At 35.6% G+C, this 27,145-nt stretch overlaps 2 protein-coding genes across 5 annotated transcripts in view; one reads left to right on the top strand and one right to left on the bottom strand.

Moving 5' to 3' along the window:
* LOC18448938 (RNA polymerase III subunit RPC82 family protein) overlaps positions 1-6,620 on the top strand; it is a 52,951-nt gene extending 46,331 nt beyond the window's left edge. For all 4 annotated transcript variants that reach the window (XR_016058852.1, XM_006858992.4, XM_020676472.2 and 1 more), the window contains one exon: positions 6,147-6,620. Coding sequence is in view for 3 of the 4 variants with exons in the window: in XM_006858992.4 (XP_006859054.1) it covers positions 6,147-6,281 (135 nt within the window). In the remaining variant the exon portion in view is untranslated. The remainder of the gene's footprint in view (positions 1-6,146) is intronic.
* A 10,851-nt stretch (positions 6,621-17,471) lies between these two features.
* On the bottom strand, positions 17,472-19,640 carry LOC18448937 (aspartic proteinase NANA, chloroplast; the record flags this gene model as incomplete). The annotated part of the gene is made up of 2 exons (XM_020676430.2): positions 17,472-19,412; positions 19,486-19,640. Coding segments are annotated over 2 exons (1,209 nt in total), but the record flags the coding sequence as incomplete, so codon positions are not given.
* Positions 19,641-27,145: the final 7,505 nt, after the last annotated feature.

Genomic DNA, 27,145 nt, shown 5'->3' with positions numbered 1-27,145 from the left:
CTCCAATAGGAATCAGGGAAGATAACATAATGGAGAAAATAGATTCAAATTTCTTTATTAGATATGAATATGGGTTTGAAAAGAGTTCCAAATGCTCACAAAGTCATTTGTTTCATTTACATCCAAGCTCGGTTAAGCAAACAAGGAATACCCTTGATCAGTCAGTCCAAGATTATATAGAATAATGCAACTCAAACTTTGTGGCCTCACCTTTGAGCTATATGATGGATGAGTGGTCACCGCGGTTACTACAAGAACAACGCTTTGTGCTGCTTCCTGCTGCCCTGGGTTTGCTTTGTGCTTCAGCACGTGTGAAAATATAAAAATTGATTGAAAAGATTCCTCTCTCACTGGTAAGAGTGCTTTTATAGACTACTCTGGAGAGGGAATTTGTGGAGATTGTTGATGTTGTTGTGGTCTTGGGCCATACATCTTCCATTTTGATGATAATGAAATGAAATTGTTTTCGTTGTTGAGATCCTTCCCATTTGAATTTGTATCATTTGAAGTTCAAATATGAATTTCCTTCGGATTTGACCGCTTATCTCGATCCTTTGATCATTTATCCCCAAAACATAGCCTAGGATGATGATGAGGATGGGCTTTGATCTACCACGGGGAAAACTTTTCCCTACATGGGATGTAACTTTAGAGACGTTAATTATTTTCCTGCCTTCCCATAACTGTGGTGTAAACTTTTCGAGGGTCACAAAATACGCCCAAACAGGGTCTTGGCTGCCTATGCAATCAGGCAGTCCAAAAGTATGAAATAGAGCATATATCCATAATTTTAGCAAAATTGAAGGGCTTTTATAGTAGTCCAGACATTTGTATTTTGGGGCATTCGAACTTGTTCTCCAAAAAAGAGGTGATATTTATGCAATCGAGAAACAAAAATATAGCAACAAATAAGAGCATGAACGTCACTTACATTCATTGTTTGTGATAAAACATGGTCCCACAAATCACATCACATACTTTTCTCTCTCTTCCTTTCTTCCTATTTCTTAATTATCTGCATATGTCCAAGTTGGGAAAATAATGAAAGGGAAGTGATCCTAAGACTATTAGTTTTTTGAGAGAGAATCATTTAGGTAAGGCAAAATATTCTTTACCCCAAGCAAAATGTACTAAAATCTTGAGACCAATGGCACCCCCAATGCAAAAATGTATAGACAGAAATAGTCCAATGAGATCCAGAAATATCTTCCTCGTGTCATGTGGTCCTAATAGGAAAAGCTTAACTTGGGCCACTCTCTCTCCCGAAAGGGCCTGCTTGACAACAGGATTATTCTCTGAGTCGTGTGGAGAGGCTCCAAAACGTAGGTATTGTTTTTTTTTATCTATGGATCTCGTTTATTAGAATTTTGGATCTCATTCCCTATAACACGGGGCTTGAGTTCCTTAGATTTAATATTATAAGGAAGTGGAATTCCAGCCTCTCAATTAGTATTTCTAGCTGATGAATCATGTGCAGATAGCCAGTTGTATTAGTATGCAACGCCATGAGCATACATGCTTTGAGAACTATACAAAGTGGAAAATACATTAAGAACTGATATAAGGAGCCTATAGTTATTAGGCTATGTATCTAGTCCTGTCTAATTGGGGAACTCGAGCCTATCTAATATGGGATCTCTGTTCCTTGAACACAAGATCAAGTTCCTTAGATTTAATTTGTAAGGACATCAATCGCTATCATAAGGGTTTTGGGTACCGTTGATAGATTGATTGTACCCTCAATCCCAGAACCATTCACGATTTAGTTCCCCATGCCTATGTCCGAAATTGCACTAAAATTTTGTGAAATTGTGGTCGCTTAGCTGGTGTTAATGGTATTCACAAGCCTAGGGATCGAGATTGACATAATGTTGCTCGAAATTTATTGAAAATTGTAATTCATAAAAATAGTTGTTGAAGATTGTGGCACAAAATCTGGTTCTTCCTATAAAATATTCATCTCTTTCAAGAGAAATTAGGTCTGGAACTGAAGGAAAATTTTAATTGAAAATGGATAAAAGGCTGAAATTTCACTTAGCACCGAAGTTCCTCTATGAATTTAAAGGGACAATAATAACCTACTATAGAATTAATGTTTTTTTTGTTGGGTGTGGGGGGGGGGGGGGGGGGGGGGGGGGGGGGGAGGCGGGGGGAGGGACGGCGGGGGGCGGGGGGTGTATGGGATTTGGAGGGGCTAGTAGTGGGCATTGAGGCACCTGCTTGGATGGCTAGGTGCCACCCTCACACCTAGGAGGGTGTAGGCCACCTAGGCGGGCTCCTGTGACAAGTCCAAATTGGGCTCTGATCTAAGTCTATTCAGTTTAGGAGGGTGCCTCGACTGCTTGTGTAGCTCACCTACTCGACGAAGCACCCGTATTTCTCATTGCTATTTTGTCTAGGTGAAAGTTAAGCTGTGGAAGGGATCGTTGTTGAGGTGGTTTCGGATGATAAAAGAGTCCATACTCACTGTGATTCTCCCATTGCGGTTTTTCGTATGGGTCCGCTAGGTGACTTTGAAATCCCTGTGCAGTCCCAATAGATTGGCATCCAGGCTGCTATGTTGTTTAGTTCTTCTCAAGGAGCACCCGAGTTGTGGGATATTTGGTCCATAGACTGCTATGAACTTGTACTGGAAGTAGTTTTTTTGGGTTTTAGAGAGGCAAGTTGAGTATAAATAGACACCTATGAGGGAGGAGACAAGATCGCAAGCATTGGGTCTCGAAGGACCATGGATCCTTGGAGGTCCCTTTGGCTTCCAAAGCAAACCCATTGACGTGGGCAGACGCCAAACGTGTCAGAAGAGCTACAGACTTGGACTGGGAGTTTGGTTTCTATCGCTGCTAAAAATTCATGGGCACCTTGTTGGGAATAATTCTGGATGACATCTGTCTTTTCAATGCTGCCTAGGCTGTGGTTCAAGACAAGGAACTTCATTAGTCATGGGCAAAGGGACAGGGTAGATGTCTCAAGGAGTGCCTTTGTAGTTGGCCCTTTGAAGGGGTGTGGTGATGCTGCTAGGGAATGAGGAAGGAGTTGGCTCCCTTAGTTTATTCTGCATCAGAGGTTTATCAACTCTCTCGTTCCCTTGTTACTAGTCCTACCCTTGTCTCTTGTGCTCTTCTAAAAGATGGCACCTATAGTAGAATTGTCGTAGTTAAACCTGTCACCTATAGCATTTCATCAGCACTAGGTGCCCCCCCCCCCCGGTTTGATCCTTCCATTCTTATCAGAGTTAGTTGATAAGGACTCAATATCTGAGTTGAAACTTTCCTCCTGGTCTAGCTGGTGGTGTACTTGGGGAAGGGGGTAACCCATATTTCTTTGTTAGCAGGATCTGAGCTGATGGTGTAGGGTCCACTAGTGTTGGATGTGAGACAAGAAGTTCTGGTTGGGTTGGTAAAACAGGAAGCGAAGGGTGAGGTGGTATTTGTTTTTGGTGGGCGGGGGGATTGGTGGGATGGGCATGATGTTTTTTGAGGAGGGTTGGTGGTAGAGAGCTCTTCTAGTGAGGCGGAGCTTTGTGAGGCTCATGCCCTTCTCCGGTGGCAATCGGAACCATGTGATTAGGCCTAGAGAGGAGTTGTCAAGGTGATGGCTGGCCATAGTGGTGGCATAATGGCAAGGGGTAGAAGAGCTTCATGTAGAAGAATAGTGGTGCTGCTGAGGGGGCGGTTAGTAGTGGGCACATCGTTGGTATGGGTGGGTAGTGCCTAGGGTTCAGGGGGACTATTGCGAAGCATGGCAAAAGAAATTTCAATGGAGAAGGGGGAATTGGCAGTGGTGGTGGCGGGGCCAAAATAAATGGTTCTTGTGTGGGGTGGGAGGTAGTGCATGTATAACAGTGGCTTGAGGGTAGCAGGGGTGATGTGTTGGAGGGGTTGGTTTAGGTATCTGGGTTGACATTGTTTCAACACAGGTGGAGAGGTTTGAGTGGGTAGTGAGGGGCTAGCGGGTGTTGGTAGAAGGGGGTGGCCGGGACAGGGTTTAGAGTAAAATGTTGGGGCTGCGGCCTTTTAAGGCCCTGACACCACCATTTTCTTATGGTTCTTGGTGCGACCAAACAATAACATGTGACTTGCTGAATCTGTGTGAAGTGGGATCTGGAGTTGGTTTCCATACAGAAAACTTTGGATCATGGGGAGCAAGATTAATGGGCAACAAACTCAAAGGGTTGAGGTTTGCCCTAGTTCGGGTTGGTACAAGATTGTCTCATGATCTTATAAGCTAGGGCACGAGGAATTCGTATTATTTGTGGATCAAGGAACTTTTTTATTTTGAGCATTTCTGAGTATTACTAAGAATTTATGAGCGAAGCCTTGTGTGAGAAGGATAGGCTTTGAGAGGGCATGAGCCAAATCCTGAAGGTCGAGCTTTCATACAGCATGTGCATGAGCAGTTACAAACGAGAAGTTACTCTCTCACAGTTCAATCCATGTGAGAATGCCCTCGCATCCCGAGTGCATGTCTTTGAGGGTCCACCTACAGTCCAGTATAATATTGGGACTTGGCCATCTATTGGATTAGCTTTGATAAGTTAAGCATCAATCCATGCTAAAGTCGGTGGACCATAAGTATTGTTGGGTTAATTTCAAGAAAATGAGTTAGGGTTTCGGGCCTAGGCAAGGGGAGTGCCCAAACCGTCAAGTTAGTTTCCTGAAGGATCGTAATTTCCCTCAAGATATTTTTCTTTAAACCTACATAATGGCGTAATATATTATTAAAAATGATTTTTGATGAAGTTTTGGGATTTTTCTAAATGCAAAATGATGGTTTTTGAATTTCTCTCGAAGTAATTCCCATTGATGAGGAGCCACTTGGGTCACACATGTGGTTGACAACGTGGTAGCCAAGTCATGCCTATGTCGGCAACGTGGCATGACTTCATTCCTCATGGAGTAAATTAAATTTGTTTGTTGAGAGCTTTTTATTCATGATAACCATGTTTTATGAGAATCAACATGTGTATAAACTTGGCACATGTGGATGCCAACTAAGCCTCCAATAATATTTTAGATCTTATGAGCTCTTACAAGGTGGAGTAATTTGATTGATCGAATGTATGATCTATGACAACACGTGTGTGTACTATGACAACACTTCTGCTCTATGACAACACGTGCACTATGATACACATGTGGATCAAGACATCTAGTGAGAAAGCAAGTTTGAAATTTAAATATCTAGAGTGAGAAAGAGAAATAAAAGGGGCAAGCCCCTACCACGTCCTTCTCTTACATATTTAGCCCTACAGTATGGGCAATTGTGTAAAGCGATTTAATTGAATTTTTATTATTCAAAATAATTTACTTAAGAGGTAATTTGGAAATTGGCTTGTACTTGTCTGATAGGAAGTAGTATGATGTGGGGCTAGGATCAACCCTCTATCTCAAGTCATAGATGCTCTTGAATTAATGGCCCATAGTAACTATAGGAAAGGCAACCACTTATATCTTTTAGGTGTTGAAACCCCATAAAACTCAAACCTAATTCTCTTATCTCCATTCCTAAGAGCCCAACGTGCCATACGACTTCGAGAGAGAGAGAGAAGAGAGTGACTTTCCTCTCTTTCTTGGTCTTCTTTTCATGGTGCTTATGGTATCTTGTGTAATTGCCGCATACCAATGAAGCTAAATGGCAAGTTCTGTAGGGCAATTGTGAAACCAACTTTGCTTTATGGGGCAGAATGTTGGGCGGACAAAAAACAATATACTTATTGAATCAGTGTAGTGGAGATGAGGATGTTGAGATGGATGAGTGGTAAGACAAGAAGGGATAGAATTTGAAATGAATTCATTCAGAAGAATTTAGATGTGGCACCAACAGGTAATAAGATGAGAGAGAAAAGATTTAGGTGGGCTGGTCATGTATGGTGCCAACCAAGTACAACACATGTTAGAAGGTGCGAGTTAGTTCAAGTGGAAGGACTGAAAAAGGAAAAAGGTAGGCCCAAAAGGACGAGGTTGGAAGTAGTCCAAAAAGATATGGAGACTTATGGCCTCATTGAGAGTATGACCTTTAATAAAGCCAAATAGCAGATTAGGATTCATATAGCCGACTTCAATTAATTGGGAAAAGATTATATATATATAATTTAAAATTTTCCTTTTTGCCCCATTTTTTGAATCATTGCCATGGTGATTTTTCAGCTTCAGCTCCTAAAGAAGAATCGAATCACTGAGCTTCAAGAGAAGAAAGTCGATCGCATAAGGAAAGTGAAACCGATCTTGGAGGCATCTATTTTGAGGCTTGATGACTCTATAATGCTCTTTCACAACTTTTGAAGAAGAGGTATTATAGTTATTTACTCCTCTCACCTAGCATAAAGGGTAGTGCCTGTTTATTGTTCTTTGGGAAGTTGAACCTACTTTAACAGAATTCAGTAGTTTGGTACACAATTTTGTCGGGCTCCCCAAAAGCTTTTGGTGTTCCTCCCCAAAGTTGAGATGGTATTGATCAACTTACACTTGTGTAGGACCCCTAGCATGGGGTCATCATTTGTTTGCTAAATTGTAAGTGCGAAGTAGTGTGAACTGTGAAGTTATGGTCTAGAATGAGGAATTGTCAGTACCTTAGTTCCTATTTTTTGTTCGAAGCAGTAAAGTTTCGCAATTTAGCATGTAGTTGATTCTCTCTCTTAACTGTGAAGGCATTATCCCGGATGAAGAATTGTCGGTACCCTTTGTGTCGAGAGTTCTAAATTTAAAAAAAAAACATGTTTTGGAGCTGTATACTATGTTAACAAGTGATGTGCAAAACAATTTTTGAGCAACTCCTTAACCATCCCTTGATGACACATCGAATAGATGAGGAGTTGCTAACATACTGAAACTGATACGCTCGTATTGTATATAATCCGTTTGGTTATATAAACCAATTTGAAAACGGGATAACATACTTCATAAGGCATGAGTTCCAGTATCATAAGTGTTTATTCATAAGAGCAATCGAGAATTTGATCCATAACCCTTCGCGCTTCGTGAGGAGATATACATATATGTTTAGTTAATGCTCGTATTTTTGTACTTCAGATTTTCATTATCATAATTTTTTTACCTCCCGTCAAATGTGAATGATGAACGCCTAATTAACGAGGAAATTTACTATCATTTCTCGCATGTTCCCAGAAAGTAAAAATATGTGCAATTTCTCCCAATGACCAAAAAAGTTGACTGCATGCCAGAGAAGAGCTGCTGCTCAAAACTCTGAGCTCCTATTTGGAGGTAGAAAAATGTAGCAATCGTGCCATTTTGTAGCACACCTATTCAAGAATGATGAGCATCCCAGGTTGGTTTGCTACAAGTCACTAGGAAACCTATTTCATTTATAACCTGCTCATTGTTGAAAGTGTTACTGGTCCTAAAGACTAGGAAGCCTATTTTTCCTCTAAATATAAAAAAAGAAAAAAGGTACTTTTGTTAGCTGATTGTTGAAGGTATTTCTTCGATATGAATATTAGCATGTCGGACCTTAAGGAAACGGCACTCTTTTACTTGGTTTTAGTGATGGTTTATGTCGGTATTCAAAACCCAACTCCTTTGTGGAGCTAAAGGAAAACAATAAATATGATTTTTTTGGGATAATTCAGTTGGAAAAGGGATATGTTACCTATAATTGGAATGGAATTTAAGAAGTCATTTTATTGTGATCACCTAGCCTTTGAGCCCATTCCTAATATGACTTAAATATTGACCTAAAGAAAAGGAAAGTCCACTTTTTCCCTATTTAATCATTTAATTTGATGATTTCCTTAAAATGAGTTCATATGGAAAAGTTTGCTTGATAAACTCACACCAAGTGACAGCACTGAAAAGTTAAAAAAGAAAAAAAAAAAAGTGCACAAAGCACTGAATTTTGAGGAAATCCAATAATCATGGAAAGATCATAGTTCATTGGGTCATAACCATGACATAAAATGGACCGTGATGAAGGTGAATGCAGCTTTGTACTCATATCCTGCTTTGGTGGGTCCCACTGATCACCGTCCATGAGTTCAATGGACGGCCGTGACCCAGTGGAGGGTCCATTACACATTACGGTGCACTTTCCATCCGACAATTATGCTCTCTCCCTACTCAATATCAGAGAAGGGCGACCGTATTTACTAGTCCTGATGTGGCCACAATCTCTTATTTTCTAATATGACCAATATGCCCTTGCATTTGGTGAAATTATTTACGAATTGTGACCAAAGAGAGAACCTAATCTCTCCAACAAATGGGGAATAGTATTGAACACCATTTCAGCACCTCAAAAAGAAAAAAAAAACGGAAAATGTTCATTTGACGTTTTAGAATTAAGGTGTACCTCATATTTTTTTTGAAAAAAGTTGTTTTGATATCAAAAAAATATCTAATTGATCATCTCCACATCAGGATGTATAGATATGGATGAAAAAAAAGAGATTTCAAGTCTTAAAAATTAGTACATCTAGCAACACATTATCTGATCTATTTTCAAGATTTTCATGCGTTTATAGATATATCGTTTTGAACTTTTTTTGAAGTTAAAATTTTATAATTAAAGTTAAAAATAGATTTTTGTACGTTTTAAGAATTTTTTACACCAAAATTTATTGGCACATGTGACCAAGAGGCATCACGTTGCCTGACCTTTAGTTATGGGCCTCACCTAATTTTTTGAGAGGAATCCCACGGGTATTTTTTTTAATGCTTATCCATTGTTAAAATATTTTCTTAAATGTATAATATAAATAAGCATCGATGAGATCTGGGAGTATGTTCCGGTAAGGAATGGAATGTGGGTCCATGTTCCTTCATATAAATATAGGACTTTAGGGAGAGGAAAACACAACTATTTACAGAACTCATGTGTTTAGAGAAAGCTTGTCTTCTCTCTCCAAAAGAGTTCCTCTCTTCTCTCTCCAAAATAGTTCTTGAAATAAAATCTAAGCTATGCGATTATCAACTTCACGGCACATCCCTCTCAATAATCAGCTTGGAGCTCATCCTCACACCAAACAAATTTTTTTTTTCACCGGTATCATAGCAATCATAATCTTTATTTGATCTTTTATCTTATTTTTTAGTTAATAAGTGTCAAATTTTTTTTAAAAAAAATGTAGGAGAAATCCAAACTCGTGGCTATTCATGCTCACCATAAGGTTTCTTGCTTGATTGTTAATATTTTTATCTTGTTTGCACTAATAATTTTTCTATGCTTGAAGCTAACGCTTATCGTATGGAAGCCACAAAGGTAGTTTGTGTCATTCGCTTTACTTTTCATTGGGTTTATCTCATTTCCCATATGTGGCAAAGGCTTTCTCGCCGTTTGAAGTTTTTTTTGGCGTTTTCACTTTTCAAAATAGGTGTACTCTCCCACAGTCTTCCTTAGTTTTCTCTTTCTAAAATTCTTGCTTAGAGAAAATCCAATAGCCACTGATCCTATTCCCACCGTACTTTGGAACATGAAATGGTGGAGCATTTCTTTGCAAGGGTGAGAGAGAAGCCATTTGATAGATTGAAACATTATATATATATATATATATATATATATATATATATGAAAAAAATTAGGATTAGCCCACTAACTCATATGAACATATGAGCTCAACGGTTTAGATTGAATCTGGGTCGATTTGACGGTCATAACTTCATTTTATATTTGAATTTTTATTTTTTTCTACGAATCCAATTCACTTGAAATTTTAAGAATGCATTCTTCTCATCAAGACACACCTAATAAAAATATAAAAATATAAAAAAATGATTCGTAAAAATAAATAACCAAAATACCCCCAAAACGTTTCGGGGGTATGTTGATCAATTTATTTCATGTAAAATATTTTTTGATATTTTTCAAAGATTCAACTATATTTTATGAACACACTCCTAAAATTTCAAGTGATTTGGACTTATAGAAAAAAGAATTAAAATTCAAACACTATCAAACATCCTTGATCGTCAGATCGTTTTAGATTCAATCTGAACCGTTGTGTTATTCTCTTTACTTTTCATTGGGTTTATCTCATTTCCCAAGGCTTTCTCGCCATCCGAAGTTTTTTTTGGCGTTTTCACTTTTCAAAAAAGGCTTACTCTCCCACAGGCTCCCTTAGTTTTCTCTTTCTAAAATTCTTGCCTAGAGAAAGTCCAATAGCCACCACCGCACTTTGGAACATGAAATGGTGGAGCATTTCTTTGCAAGCATTAGATAATGTCATTTTACAAGGGTGAGAGAGAAGCCATTTGATAGATTGAAACATTTTATATATATATATATATATATATATATATATATATATATATATATATATATATATATATATATATATATATATATGGAAAAAGTTGAGATTAGCCCACTAGCTTATATGAACATATGAGCCCAACGGTCCAGATTGAATTTGGACCGATTTGACAGTCACGACTTCATTTTATGTTTGAATTTTTATTTTTTTCTACAAATCCAAATCACTTGAAATTTTAGGAATGCGTTCTTTTCATCAAGGCGCACCTAATAAAAATATAAATGATTCACGAAAATAAATGACCAAAATACCCCCAAAACGTTTCGGGGGTATTTTAATCAATTTATTTCATGTACAATATTTTTTTTATATTTTTCAAAGATTCAACTATTTTTTATGAACACACTCCTAAAATTTCAAGTGATTTGGATTTGTAGAAAAAAGAATTAAAATTTAAACACTATCGGACATCCTTGATCGTCAGATCGGCTTAGATTCAATCTGAGTCGTTGGGCTCATATGCTTATATGAGCTAGTGGGCTAATCTCAGCTTTTTTCATATATATATGGGGAAAAGTTTATATAAGCTTGCATCCTTAAAATGTAGAATTACAGATGCACCTCAAAAATCTATCGAAAAAGTTGCTTTAATGTTGAAAAATCCTCTATTTGATCATCTCGACATCGAGATATATGAATATATATAAAAAAAAGTTTTTAAGTCTCAAAAATAGGCATCTTGCAACACATTATCTAAGCCGTCCGTTTTCAAGATTTTCATATGTTTATAGATCTTCTTGATTTTAATTATTTTTAGAATTTAAAATTTTCTAATTAGATATGAAAATAGATTATAAGGTAATCCTAAGAATTTTTGCAACAAAATTACATGTTATGATAAACTTTGGAGATGCGCCATAATTGAATTTTATTTTATTTTCTAAAAATCCAAATCACTTGAAATTTGAAGCGTCTATTCTTCAAGATTAGTAGAATCTAATAAAAATATTAAAAAAATAATGCGCATAAAATAAATTGATCAAAATTCTTTTAAAAAGTTTTAAGGGTATTTTGGTCAATTTATTTTATGTGAATTATTTTTTTTAATATCTTTTTTAGGCGTGTCTTGATGAGAAAAGTTTATGTTCTAATTTCATGCTATTTGGATTTACATAAAAAAATATTAAAATTATATTACCAAAATATATTCATGACCGTCAAATCGGCCCAGATTCAATTTGGGTCATTGGGCTTATACTATTCTATCAGCTAGTGGGCTGACTCTAGCATCTTATATATATATATATATATATATATATATATATATATATATGGGATTGTTATACCATAAAATCATTTACCTTTTATATAAGGTGGTCACAATTCCTTATAACCATTTAATGTGAAATTTGATAGCTTGGATGTGTCACAAAGTTCGAGAAAATTTCTTTTGAAGTTTGAGCATGGTCATGGAATAATTGCAGCCACCCAACTATACATCCAATGGTCAAGATTATTGTGACTACCTTGTATAAAAAGTAAATGGTCTCGTTCTATACTTTTCCTATATGGTTTCCCTATTATTGTTTAGTACTTTTATTAGGTGTGTAATGATCAGAAGAGTGGACACCTAAATTTCATATAATTTGTATTTGTAGAATAAAGATTAAAATTCAAATATGAAATATTGTTGTGGCCGTCATATTTCATTACTTTCATTGAAATATATATATATATATATATATATATATATATATATATATATATATATATATATATATATATATATAAAAGATCCTGTTAGCTCAAGGGCATACTGCTACAGTAAACACCAACGGCCCAGATTGAATCTGGGCCGTTCTAACTATCCCGAATGTCCAGTAATGTTTGAATTTTAATTTTTTTTACAAATCAGATTGATCTAAAATTTGGAGCTTATGTACATAAAAAATAGGTGAATCTTTAAAAAATATTTTACATAAAAAAATTGACCAAAATACCCCTATAAAGTTTTAGGGGTATTTTGGTCAATTTTATTATGGATTATTTTTTTATATTTTTATTAGGGGTGTCTTGATGAGAAAAATATACGCCTAAAATTTCAAGTGATTTGAATTTATTAAAAAAAAATTAAAATTCAAACATAAAAGGAGGTCGTGATCGTTATATCGGTCCAGATTCAATCTCGGCCATTGGTGTTTACTGTAGCGGTCAGCTAGCGGTATATATAAGCTTTAGAAATATAAAAAATATAAAGAGGGGAAGTAGAAAACCAATTGGGTAAAAATATCAAAATTCTTAGAACTGATAGGGGAGGTGAATACACATCTGAAACGTTTAATGCTTATTACAAAGAAAATGGTATTAAAACATACACAACTATGCCTTATATGCCACAGTATAATGGTATAGGTGAAAGGCATAATACAACCCTCTTAGAGACGACGAGATCAATGATGGCTCATGTGTGTCTACCCAAGACCTTTTGGGGAGAATCATTAAACACGTCTATATATATACTTATAAGGTTCCAATTAAATCAATATATTATACCCCTTATAAATTATGGACAAGTAGAAGACATGATATAGGCAACTTAAAGAAGTGGGGGTTAATAGCACATGTTTTAATTCCACATCAGCAAAGAAATAAGTTAGAAAACAAAACTCTAGTTTATAATATTATAGGATACTCTAAAGGTTCAAAAGGCTATAGATTTTATCATAAAGATAAGGGACTCGTTGAAAGCAGAGATGTTGAGCTCTTAGAAGATTTCAATTGAAGAAAACCTACTCGCAGTAGATAATGACGATCCACTTAAAATAATAGGTTACTTAGAACCACCACTTACGGTGAATATGGATAACCTTGATCAATATGATAATGCTGAAGTACTCACACACCCTATGTTAAGTGGTCAAAAGAGGTCTAGAGCTTCTCCATCATACCTTAAAGATTTCTATGTCTACATGAGTAAGGAGATAAATAACTATATTAACCTAGACGATATTGATAATCCCTTTGACTTCAATGATGCAATGAAGTCACAAGAATGGCTTAACTCAATAAGAGAATAAATTGATTCTATTGAGAAAAATAAAGTTAAGGCTCTATGTGATTTACCATCAGATAGAAAACATCTAAGTTGCAAGTGGGTACTTAAAAAAAGGTAAAAATATGATGGATCTATTGATAAATTTAAAGTTAGGTTAGTAAAAAAATGTTTTATCAAGGAAAAGGAGTCAACTATGTTCACACTTATTCCCCTATTGTAAAGCTTATATTCATTGGAATAATTTTGTGAATTATTGCATATTATGACTTAGAACGTTACCAAATAGATGTCAAGACGATATTATTCAATGAGGAACTAAAAAAAACCAACTACATAAAGCAACCTGAGGGCTTCATAATTAAAGGCTGAAAAAACAAATTATATAAATTAACCAAGTCCTTAAATACTTTAAAACAATCTTCAAGTACTTAACATTTCATGAATGCTATCATGCAAATGAGATATGAAGTAAATAGACTCGACCATTGTGTGTATATCTTGAAGAGTGGGAGTAAATTTATAATACTCTCACTATATGTAGATAATATCATATTAGTTGGAAATGACTTAGAAATGATTGACAAGACCTAGTCATGACTTTCTTCTCGTTTTGAGATAAAAGATATAGGAGAAACATCTTGTGTCCTAGGAATAAGAATAACTCGAGACTAAAATTTTAGAATGATATGTTTGAGCCAAAAAAGATATCTTGACTCTATTATTCAGAGATTTAAAATGAAAAAATGTAATCCACTATCTAAGAAGGATTGTCTAATAGAAGGAGAAGAAAAACCTCATGTTCCCTATGCACAAGCTTTTGGTAGCTTAATATATACAATACGATGTACATGACCAGATTTGAGCTAAGTTGTAGGTACTGTGAGTAGATATCAAAATAATTCATGCATAGCCCATTAGAAAATAGTAAAAAAAAATGCTAAGGTACATTATAGAAACAAAGCATCTTAAATTATGTTTTCAAGCAGATAAGCTTGAAGTTCTAGGATATTCAGATACAAATTTTGTTAGGGGATAAGAACGATAGTAAGTCCACCTTAGAGCATGTTTTCCTTTTTGGAGATGCGGTTGTTTTTTAGTTTAGCAAGAAACAATGCTAGGTTCATATAGGAATCATAGTACATTACATATAGCATTGCATGTACTCACGTCGTTTGGATAAAGCGCTTCATAGATAACTTGAAGCTGTAAATAATTGACAGATCAATTCAAATGTTTTGTAATATTTAAGCTGCAATTAAACTAATACAAAGGAGATAAAATAACTCCAAAGAAATACACATAGAGATACAATATCTCTACATTTTGGATGTTGTAGAGAAAAATGAGGTAATTGTTAATCATTTGCCCTCATCTGATATGATTGCAGACCTATTGACAAAGTGTTTAAGTGTGGAACTATTTTTCTAAGCACACTAGTTGATACTTAAAAATGTTTACGTCAGTTGGTTTCCATGAATGACAAATTCGCATAGCGTGAAATCCTTATGTGAGACATTTGTTACGAGAGATATATCTGCGAAAGCATAAAAAAAACCTCATAACAAAATATTGACTTAAAGGTCATACTCAAATGTAGAAATACACCTATGACTTATTATTGCGCTCGACCGTCAGGGTCAAATGAGAGATGTTGGCATGTATGCCCATGAGGCCTCACGTTGCCTCCCCTATTTTTATGGGCCTCACCTATTTTTCTGGGAAGAATCCCATGGGTATTTATTTTAAAGGTGCGGTTCGTATAAGGTTGCAACCTTAAACAATCCAATAAGGGGCACCCCCAAATGCTATCATAATATTTAATTTTGGTGTAAAAAATTCTTGGGATTATCTGAAAATCTATTTTTATAACTAATTATAAAATTTTAAACTCCAAAAAAATTAAAATCAAATAGATCTATAAGCATATGAAAATTTTGAAAATGGATGGTCTAGATTGTGTTGCAAGATGCACTATTTCTTGGACTCAAAATCTTTTTTTTTTTTTCATATTCATACATTTCGATGTCTAATGACATTAAAAAAATATTTTTCAATGAATTTTTAAGCGCATCTTTAATTCTACATTTTAAGGTTGCAACCTTATATAAATCGTGAGTGAGAAACCCAGCATTCATCATTAGGAACCCACGATGGGTAGGGCTAGCAATGGGCGGGACAGCCTAGCTCGACTCTTAAAAACTAGCCACCAGCCGCAAATTGCGGCTCGCAGGTAGGGGCGTGGGCAAGTGCCTCTTTGGCCAGGTCTGGGCTGAGGTAGTTGGGGCCAGTCCAATATCTCGGGCGACCCCAAAATGAACTAGATCGGAGCTAGGGCCTGGCCGTGGCCAGGCCGTGGCCGGCCTGTTGCTAGGCCTAGTGATTGCCGTCCCCACCAATGCCACTTGGGTACTATTCACCTCTCATGATTGCGCCAAAATGATGGACGAATGGAATTTTGTAGTGCTTTTCCTACTTAATAAAGCACAACCTAAGTTTTTATTATTATTTTATTTTTTATCTACTACTGTTGACTTAGATTTTCCACATCGAGAACAGTAAATTTAAGGCACAAAATACATACACAAGAACATGCTTTGTTGGTAAAAGGGTCCGGCCGCAAAGAGATTCGAAGAGGCGACCTTGTCAATAGAACAGCACCAGAGTCCAACAACTTACTGTCAAAAAAAAAACATGAGAATCTAAGAAGAACATGCACTCACTCGATCATTGTTCCCAAAATCCACGAGTACTTGTTTCTACTCGGCCTAGCTCGGGCCCTTGTCGAGCTTGAGTTGTTCCGAGTTGGGTGTCTATAAAAGCATTATAAATTTTTTTTAAAAAAAAAACTATTTGAGATATATTTTATATGGAATAACTTTATATAAGGTTGCGGCCTTAAAATGTAGAATTAAAAGTGCACATCAAAAATCCATTATATAAAGTTGTTTGGATGTTGGAAAACCCTCTAATTGATTATCTTGACTTCGAGATGCATGAATACGACAAAAAAAAAAAAAAAAAAAGGATTTCAAATCTTCGAAATACTATATATTACAACACATTATTTGGACCGTCCAATTTTAAGATTTTCATGTGTTTATCTATCTACTTGATTTGAACCATTTTTAAAATTTAAAATTCTAGTTATAACTAGAGATAGGATAGATTCTCAAATCATCATAATAATTTTTTACATTAAAAAATTACATTTATAATAAAATTTAGAGATGTGCTGTTATTGGATTGTTTAAGGTTGCAACCTTATGCAAATTACACCAATTTTTTAATATTTTTTATCATTTTGTTTAAAAATTAAAAAGTGTTTTGGCTTTAAATAATTATTTTATATTTTCAATCTTTTTAGATTATTTCTTTGTCAAAAATTAAAAAGTGTTTTGGCTATAAATAATTATTTTCTATTTTCAATCTTTTTAGATTATTTCAAAAAAAGTAATGATCCTATAGGACCCTCTCCCAATACCTTCATCACAAGTTGATTTTTTAAATATATTTTTATACTACTTTTTAAACATTATTTTGAAATGCTTTGCTTAATCTTACTTTAAATATACAGTTTTATATTTTTTATAAATTTGTAAATATTTCTTTACCACTAGGTACTTAGTACTAATCGGCCAAGTTACTCGAACTCGGTTGGAGTAATTGGCTCGGGCCAGGACAGATTACTCAGCCTGAGTCACTTTCTAAAATTGCATTCTCTAAATTATTTATTGGAAGAAATTTATATAAAATTGCAACCTTAAAACGTAGAATTAAAGATGCACCTAAAAAATCTATTGGAAAAATTTGTTTAAATGTTAAAAACCCTCTAATTGATCATCTCGACATTGAGATGTATGAATATAAAAAAAAAAATCATCCTGACATCGAGTTGTATGGATATATATATATATATATATATATAAAAGATTTTGAATCCCAAAAATAGTGGTCTATTTTAAAAATTTTCATATGTTTATAAATTTACTTGATTTTAACCATATTTGGAGTTTAAAATTTTATATTTAAATATGAAAATAGATTTTGAGATAATCCTATGAATTTTTACGCCAAAATTACATGTTATGATAAATTTTGAAGTGCGCCCTATTTGGATCGGTTAAGATTCCAACCTTATAGAAACCACAGCCTTATCAATTTAAGCCAACAAATATAATATTTGCAAGCAGAGTGGGAAGAGAAAGAAGCATAAAATTGAATGAAGGATACTCATTTATTTGGTTGTGAAACATGGACAAGAACGATACAATTATTTTGGAATTTTGAGGTGGACATGGCACCGCTAGCCGGATTTAGGGCCAAAGATGGGATGAAGCGATGATTTGGTATGCAATAATATATAATCCAAACCTGCAATTATTTACAAAAGCAGCAGAGAAGATGACAATCTTGACTTTTCCCAGCACAAGAGAACAAGAAGAAGAAAGAAAACGGCAAAATTGTAGAGAGAGAGAGAGAGTAGGTGCGAGAAAGGCGGGGTGATTTATGGGGAGCACATGTTCCCAACCGTGTAAGCAAATGGCCCACTTGCCCCACCCGCATCTTCACCTTCACCTTGTTATGCATGGGCAAAAGAATAGTTGGCAGGAGAAAGAGAAAGAGAAAGAGGGAGATGAGATGAGATGAGATGCCAACCATTTGGCCCGGCCAAAAAAAAAGAAGAAATATGAAGAGATTGAATGAATAACGTAGTTGGGCAAAAAACGAACACAATAAATGAGTGAGAATGCAATGGGATGGATTCGCCTCAATTGTAGAGAGAGAATATTGGAGTGAGCACAAGCCCAAAAAGGCAGAGACACGACACCCAGCTTCTAGAGAGAGAAAAACAACATGCAGGGCAAGTCGGAAATTTGAAACAAAAATGTAGAGAGAGAGAGAAAGAGGGGTTCAGTTCGGGAAAATTGAAAGGAAAACGTAGAGAGAGAGAGAGAGAGAGAACCACCACTTACTTCCCAGTCAATGAGAGAGAGGGAAGGCTCCCAACAAAACAGGCGAGATAAAGTTAGATAGAGAGAGAGAGAGAGAGAGAACCCCATTGCAGGCAGCCATTAGTGTCTATCCCCCTCTTTCTCTCTCTAAGACGTTGAACAACTGGAGCGCCCAAAACCCAACATCCCATTCTTCAAATCGAACTCCCAGTAAAAACTCTGCTGCATTATATTCCCTATCGTCGAAAAACCGGGCCAGGCCGCACCCTGTATCCCCAAACACTTGACGCCCTTTGCAACATCGATCACGTAACTCTCTCCCCTCGGCTCAAATCTCACCCCTCCCCCCAAATGCCATACCATCTTAGGAATCACAATCTCTCTTTCTCTCTCTACCTCACTACTGTTCCCTCTCTCACTGCTGCTACTATTGAAGCAAAAATCAAACGGCGATAGCTCAACTCTCCTAACGCCCGTTAGTTTCTCCTTGAATGCCGTTAAAACGGCCTCATAGGCCGGCTCAACTAACGCCGTTAGAGTCGTACCAGAGTCCAGTATAACGCCCCCCGATTGCGCCGTTAGGTTCATCATCCAGACGGAATCCGGTATCTCAACGAGTTTTCCGTCGAGGGAGATTCCTCTCACCTTAACGCCGTAAAACGGCTGCAACGCCTGGTCCAATATAAGCGGAGTCCGACGAAATTCCTTGGGAGAGAGAGACCGGTTTGCCCCTGGGGCATTTCCGAAAATAAGGAAACTCGTGTGGTTTTTTGGGGCAAGGTGGTCGACCAGACAGTAGGAGAACTTGCCGTCAAATCGACGTGATAACTGTACGGCGAAGCTGACGGCGCTCTGACCCAACCCTAAAACCCCGTCGGCCTCCTTAAAACTCCTGCCCTGAAACGCGTCGCTGCACCCTATCAGCAAATGACGGAGCCTCACGTTCCCGTCATGTCTTCCGTTGGGTTTGACGGCCGACAGGGTAACGGACTCGTTGGCGAAGAAGCCTCTGGCGAAGCTGCCGTCGACGTAGCGGTAGTCGTAACGGCAGGGAGTTGACGCCGTTGGGCACGCCGTCAAAGAAAACGGAAGAGTAGGACAAGAAGGAGCAGAGCAGAGGAGCGGGGAAAAGGAGGAAGAAGAAGAAGCTCTGAAAACCCTTGTCCCATTGATTCTAGGGCTAAAAACCCTGGTTTTCGGCCTGAAACGGCAATTCATCCACGTCAAATCGCTTCCTGTATCAGCGACGAGTAAGAGGTTTTGAGGCGGCGTACCAGCCCGAAATTTCACGAAATATTGGCCTGTTCCGGCGAAAGCCCCCGAAGAAATAGACATTGCAGCTCCAACTCCACCTCTGCTTCTTCCTCTGAGTGCTGAATGGATCATTTGCTTTCTGAGCTGGTCGTGATGAAGAAGCTCCCTCAGGTCGTCAAGTTTAGAGGGAGGGGCGCCATTAGTAGGGTTTCCTCTGAGTTCTCGGCCATGGCGATGGAGGAGATGGAGTTTGATGGATTCAGGCTCTGTTTCCGCTGGAATTTGGGCGGTTATGGCCGGAATTTGGCTGGAGATCGCCTGGAAAGTGAGGGAAAGAGCAATGTAGGTTATGAATAAGAAGAGGGAGCGCATCGATCTCGAGGAAGAGGAAGACATGAATGATTTTTTTTGGTTTTTGGGAGAGAGGGAAAGGGGAAACGGTTTTCGTTTCCGGGGTAGAGGGAGTTTATAAAGACGGAGGATTATAAAACGGAAGACGTTATCTCCTTTTGCTGTTGTTCGTTTATGAAAGGTGGCGTTTTAAATATGGAAGTAGAGATTTTATGACCAAATCAAAATCATATTGGGAGCCTTTACTGGTTCGGCTTAAATGACTGAAATACCCTTATATTTTTTTGTTTTTTGTTTTTTTTTTTGGGTAAATGTGTTTTACAGTTATTCCAGGCTGTGTAATGCTTACCATTATACACCGTCTTGTTTGGAGCACGGCACGTATATGCTTTACTCCTACTCCCTCTGTTACAAAAACTTTGAAATTTTGGGAACAAGTAAAGAATTATTGGATTTTTTTAAAAAAATAAAATTGAAGTTTGAGTTTTTTAACATTTCGACATTAGAAATTTTTTTCTAATTAATTGAAGTCAGCTACACGAATCCTGATTATCCATTCCGTTTTATTAAGAAGTATATCCTCAGTGAGACAATAAGTTTTCATATTTTTGCTCATTACTTCCAACTATGTTTTTTTGAACTTATTTTTTTCTTTTTTTGAGCCTTCTACTTGAACTAACTTACACCTCCTAATGCAATACTAAGTTTACTTTATGTGATCTTATTGTCTATCGGTGCCACACCTAAATTCTATCCAATGTATTAGTTTCGAATTCTATCTCTTCTTTTCTTGTCATTTATCCATATTAACAACATAATCTCAACTACACTCATTATATAGGTATGTGATTTCTTGACCGCCCAACATTCTTTTCCATTAAACAAAGTTGGTTTTATAATTGTTTATATAACTTGCCATTCAACTTCACAAGTATACGGTGATCACATGAATCTCCAGTTTCTAACACTTACACATCACCATCTAAAAATTAGATCGTCTCTACTCAATCTCAAACATTATCTGGAATTTTATTTTATTATTAAGACTAATCTATGGGGTTGCATCCGGTTCTAAAATTAATTCTGGGTAGAATTTTATCGGATGGAGTAAATAGACACACTACTCCCACATGGGTAAAAACTCTCCATCGCTATCAATCTACATCTTATGGATGGACCATTCATAGTGAGCAAAGTTGATGTGCTCGTCATTCCAAAAATTCCACCCTTTTTTTTATTGTTTGGGTCCTTATTTGTCCACCCATTGTACCGATCCATATCGGCCGAATCGACTGGCTCAAATCAACTTAATGAACCATCGGACACAATGAAAAATCAGGAAACGAAGGTTAAAGAGACAATTGTACATATTTACATGAAGGTTTTATCGTTGAAAATTTGAAACAAAGGAAACTTGTCCAAGAGCCCGTTGACTGTTCAACACCCATCTTTAAGATGGACGTTGTGTAAACGCATCTAAAAAGCACATTTTCAATTTTTTTTTTTTTTTTTTTCGTATTTATGATCGGCTTAGCTTAAATGATGAATTCCTAAAATTTTATATCAAAAATCTACTTTTAAGATGAATTTTAGAGGGACGCCACAAGTGTATATATGAGTCGGTTGGCTCATAGAACCCCATCTTTAAATAAAATGTGAGGTTTGTACCTAAACAATCACCTCAAAATCTTGTTGAAAGATACAGTTTCAAACTCTTGTGATGGCTTAAAAATCGGTTTTTCACCCCCATAATGAAATTGTAAGCGTCATAAATGATGATGGCCTAAAAATAAGTTTTTCACCCCTATAATGAAATTGTAAGCGTCATAAATGATATAGATCTAGCAAATCTATGAATATTTGAAAATCTTGACAATAGACAATATAGATAATGTGTTACGATGCTTATTATTTTTAACATTTGAAATTCATTTATTCTTTTATGTCCATACATATCAACAGATAGTTAATTGGAGGGTTTTCTAGTAATGAAATAATTTCTAATGTGCACCTTACTTGCACAGCATAAGGTTGACACATTATATAAACTTTTTTCTTAAATAAATCATCAAAAAGTGTTTTTCATACAACATGGTTCATAAATCATAAACTGGGGAAGAATCGAGAATCTTGATACCCTCTTGATCCCCGGTCTGGATCAACAATCCTTTTTTCTTTTGATCCAAAATTTTGGGACCCTGAACACTGCAAAATCCAATAACTAAATATGTGAATTCATGGAAATGAATGGAATCTGTTTATTTTATCGCTGATTCGCCAAAGGCTTTCAAACACTTTTTAACCTTTAATTAATTAGAGAAACGCTTTTATGCAATGAAAAGGGGGAACCATTTCATCAAAATATCAGGGTGTCGCAATCGGATCAGAATTTGGGTTCCCTTTTTAGCCTTGCTTACTTTTTCCAACTTACAACTCTCTCTCTCAAAAATTTATATAAGGTTGTAACTTTAAAATGTAGAACTTAGGTGCACATAAAAAAATTCATGTTGTTTTGATGTTAGAAAACCCTCTAATTGATCATTACGACATCGACATGTATAAATAGGAAAATACAAAAAGATTTTAAGCATTAAAAATAGCGTATCTTGCAACAAATTATCTAGACCGTCTATTTTCAAGATTTTCAAGTGTTTATAGATCTACTTGATTTGAACTATGTTTGAAGTTTAAAATTTTATATTTAGAGTTGAAAATAGATTCTTAAGTTATCCAAAGAATTTTTGACACCAAAATTATATTTAAGATAAAATTTCGAGGTGCGTCTTAATTTGATTATTTAAGGTTACAACCTTATGCAAACCTTTAAGTATATATTCTTTTTGGTAGCTTTGGGAAAAAAAGGAGGAAAAATATGTCATTATAGTCAATTTCAATAAGACTTACTTGTTGTCATTTACCTTCCCATTATAGTCAATTTACCTGAAATTAGCCAATTAATCAATTTAAATAAGACTTACTAATGTCAAGTAAATTGACCACCTCATTCATATTACTTACCTTCAAATACACGCGATCTTGCACCGAAATCAAATGCTTAACCTGTCATTACCGCGTGGACTTTTCTATTTTGCACCTCATATGCGTTCTTTGCCATTTTTGTACTTCGTTTTCTTTAATTATTCAGTTTCCTATGTTGTGGGCAGCTGGTTTAGGGCGTTTTCCAACTTCTAATTTTATTTCTTTAAAAAAAGGGTGTGTTTTGTATATGGCTGGCGCCCTAAACAATCAAAGTAAGGCATACTTCCAAATAGTATTGAAAGATGTTTTTTTAGAACCAAAATTTTTCATGATGGCCTGAAAATTTACTGTCATCTCTAATTATAAGAATTTAAAGCGTAAAAAATAGTGTTGATCAAGTAGGTCTATGAACACTTTAAAATCTTGAAAATTTCCAGCCTAGATAATACATTACAAGATGCACTGTTTCCAAGACTTGAAGTCCATGTATCTCAAGGTCTAGATAATCGGATTTGAGGGCATTTCAGCGTTGAAACAGCTTATTGGGGTGAATGTTTGAGGTGTTGTTATAATTTAACTGTTTAGAGTCTCAACCTTATATAAATTTTTTTCTTTTAAAAAAAGAAAAAGTTTAAACAATCAAATTAGAGCGCACCTAAAAAATTTTAGTAGAAGAGGTTGTTTTGATTCCCAAATATCCTTAAATTGATCATCTCGACATCAAAATGCATTTACATGAGGAAAAAATAGATTTCAAGGTTTTCAAATAGTTCATCCTGTAATGCATCTTTGGATCATCAATTTTCAAGTTTGCAAAGATATGTTCGATCTACACTATTTTGAAGCTGTAAATTTTATAATTAGGGATGAAAATATATTTTAAAGCTATCATAGAGATTTCCAGTATTGAAACCACATTTCTCGATACTATTTGAAGGTGCACTCTACTTTGATTGTTTAGAGCCTCACCCTTAAAAAAACAATGCCTAACTTCTAACAAAATAAATCGAAACTCCGTAAATTTTTCATTCCCACCGAAAAGAACCGAGCCGTATCATGTAGTCCCAGATCTAATGCAATTTTTAAATAAATAAAATATTGGAAGCAAGCCCAATAATTGAATGCATAAAACAAATAGTTCGGCGTATAATTAATCCGAAAATGAAGTGGGCACATTTTCTTTGAACCTTTTGAACGGTCGTTGTATTAAAATTTAATGTTTAAAAAGGATAAACGGCTTCCAAAACGTGAAATCTATTTATATTCTTTTTTTATTGGTCCAAATTAGGCAGCAAATTGTGGCAGTTGGATCTCAAGCCCCCAATCATTGGTTTCATGCCAATGCACAGATCACAATCACATATATATTAAGAATGGTCATACCAACATGTCCTTGTATAGTATACTCCCGCGGGTGTACATTATTCGTGATCCATTAGCTAGATCTTAATCGTCTTCGAAAGAGAAAAGCATAGTTGGTCTTATATTGTACGAGTAAGGTACACCTAAAAAACTCACTAGAGAAGGTTGTTCTTATGCTTGGAAACCCTCAAATCGATCATCTCGACCTCGAGATTCATAGATATAAAAAAATAAGAATTTCTAGTCCTAAAATAGTTAATCTTCTAACACATTAGTTGCACCGTCCATGTTCAAAATTTTCAAAAGTTTATAGATTTGCTTGATCGTCACCATTTCTAGAACTTTAAACTTCATAATTGGGGGCAAGAATCGATTTTCATATCATCGCAAGGCTTTGCGGCGCCGAAACAATATATTAAACGTAGTTTTGAGGTGCACGCTCATTCAATAGTATAAGGTTGACACCTTCTACAAACCTTATCAAAAGGTGTATATAATGAGATGATTTACCATTAATACAAGGCGGTCACAATTCTTACAACCATGTGATGTGAAGTTTGATAGTTTGGATATGTCACAAAGTTTTTGAATTTTTTTTTTTGAAATTTGGGCTTGGTTAATGGAATAAATGTAATTACTCAATTTCACATTCAATGGTCAAGATTAATTGTGACCACCTTGTATCAAAAGTAAATAATCTCATATATATTTTTCCTTTAAAGTAGGTCAAAATCAATGCTTAATTGTTTTGTAGTCAACTTGCCATTTTTTTACTAGTTCAAAGGGCTAAATCAAGTGGGGTAATTTTCTCTAAATATATTTTATATTTTAAACTTATTATTTTTATTTTTAAAAATCAAGTCTACCCGATTCGACTAGTGATTAAAAGTAGTTTTGAGCCTTTCGACTGAATACCTTTCCCCTCACCGATTTCCAATATGATAATCGTAAGATTGGGACAGACGAATGCTCCAATAATATCGAGTAATGGAACAAGGGTGTCCATTTTCATATCTTATAGAGGAAAAAATATTGTCCAACCAATGAAAGGAAATATGGGTAATCTCATCGCCTATTGTTTTTTAAAAGTTAGACCAAAATTAATATGGGTAACACCGGCAATTGGAGTTTTGAAAACTAATTTTGATGGTTCTTCTCTTGAAAACCCATGGGTAGCAGGTTTTGATGGAGTATACAAAGATCATAGTGGGAATATTCTTTTTTGTTATGCTAGACCGTGTAGTGTAGCTATTGCAAATCATGCAGAGTTAAGAGCCACTTTACAATGACTCTTGATTTGGAGAAAGAGAGGGGGTTTGGAAATACAATGATAGTGAAAGGTGATTCTTTGAATGTCATAAATTGGTGCACTTGCATTGCTAAACCCCCAAAGCGTCTGAGATATTTATGGCTTCAAGTGATGGATGCAGTTTCTTTGTTGATTATTTCTTTCCAGCAGGTCTTCAGGGAAGTAAATGAAGTTGCGGATGAGTTAGCGAAGAAAGGGGGAAATCTCGACCAGATAGTTATTTTAGCTTATTTATTTTGACCAATGTATCTTTTCCTTTTTAGTATCAATAGAAGCTAAATAATATTGTCAAAAAAAAAATATTAGATGAGAAACTTTAAAAAAAATTGGAAAAAGCAAGAGAAATCAAATAAAATAATGGACAATTATTAAAAGGAAAAATTTTATACGAGGTTGCAATTTTAATCAGTAAAAAAAAAAAACATGCTTCAAAAATCCGTAAAAAAAAAGAAGTTGTTTAGATGGTTAAAAAACCTCTAATTGGTCATCACGACTTCGAGATGTGCAAATGTGGGGAAAAAAAAAAGAGAATATTAAAGTACCAAAAATGGTACATCTTGTAATACATTACCTAGACTATCCACTCCCAAGATTTTTATGTGTTTGTAGATCTACTTGATCTGTACCATTTTTTAGTTTTAAATTTTATAATTAAATATAACATAGTTTTCTATGTTATCATTGAAATTTCCGATACCAAAATTACATCTTTCAACGGGCTTCGGAGGTGTACCTTAATTTAATTGTTTAAAGTTGACCCCACGAGTCATATACCTGTTAAAAATACATATTATTTATTCAATTATGAGAACAAAAGGAGATTTTTATGTTAGATATTGGCCGTTATTTATGTTATATTGACCATTTTTAATCCCCGGGGAGAACCACTTGTAATGTCCAGTGGGTCCCATTCTCCATCCATCACCGTCCATCAACGATGGCACTTGTGATCACATATCTTTTATGATCATATGGATCGCAGTAACTCTCTTTTGCATACAAAATATTCAACCGTTCGAGATTCACAAGCCTATCCTGCTTTACATGTGAGAGATACGAATTTCATTTCAGGATTGCATACTTTGAGATTATTGATCTTTGTTAGGAAGTCATAATTATTTCTAGTTATTAGATATCAAATGGGATGAATTGGGGTGAGTTACGAAGTTCGAGAAATTTTTTTTGTATTTTTTAAATTGAGTCAATGAAACTCTTACAACCATCTAATTTGAAATTTGAATGGCAAGAGTGATTATGTGTTAGTAAATGTTGATCGAGCGTGGATAAGATCAACCCGATATCAGAAAAAATGCTTTGAGGCTGGTGATCACAGAGCCCGAATTTTCTTGCTCTTTTGAGAGAGAAAAGAGGAGTTATGTGCAAGACATAAAGGTACAGGTATGACGACCAATATTCAATCTTAGGGATTTGATAGCCGATGTGCATGGGCACACTTCTTTGATTTTAAATTCTTTTGTAAATTTGATTGACCTTAAAAAGCTTAAGAAAAAGTAGGGTTTTTGTAAGCAGTGGATTTCATAAAAATCTTTATATAAAGGGTGTAGTGTCGAGAAATGTGGTTTCAATACGGAAAATCTTTGTGATAGTCTTATAATCTGTTTTCATATCTAACTATAAAATTTAATGCTTCAAAAATAGTGCAGATTGAGCAAATTTAT

The sequence above is a fragment of the Amborella trichopoda genome, chromosome 1, assembly GCF_054954075.1.
Source record: "Amborella trichopoda isolate Santa Cruz 75 chromosome 1, AtrichopodaSantaCruz75HAP2 v2.0, whole genome shotgun sequence".
NCBI lineage: Eukaryota > Viridiplantae > Streptophyta > Magnoliopsida > Amborellales > Amborellaceae > Amborella > Amborella trichopoda.
This window is presented reverse-complemented; position numbering and strand designations above follow the sequence as displayed.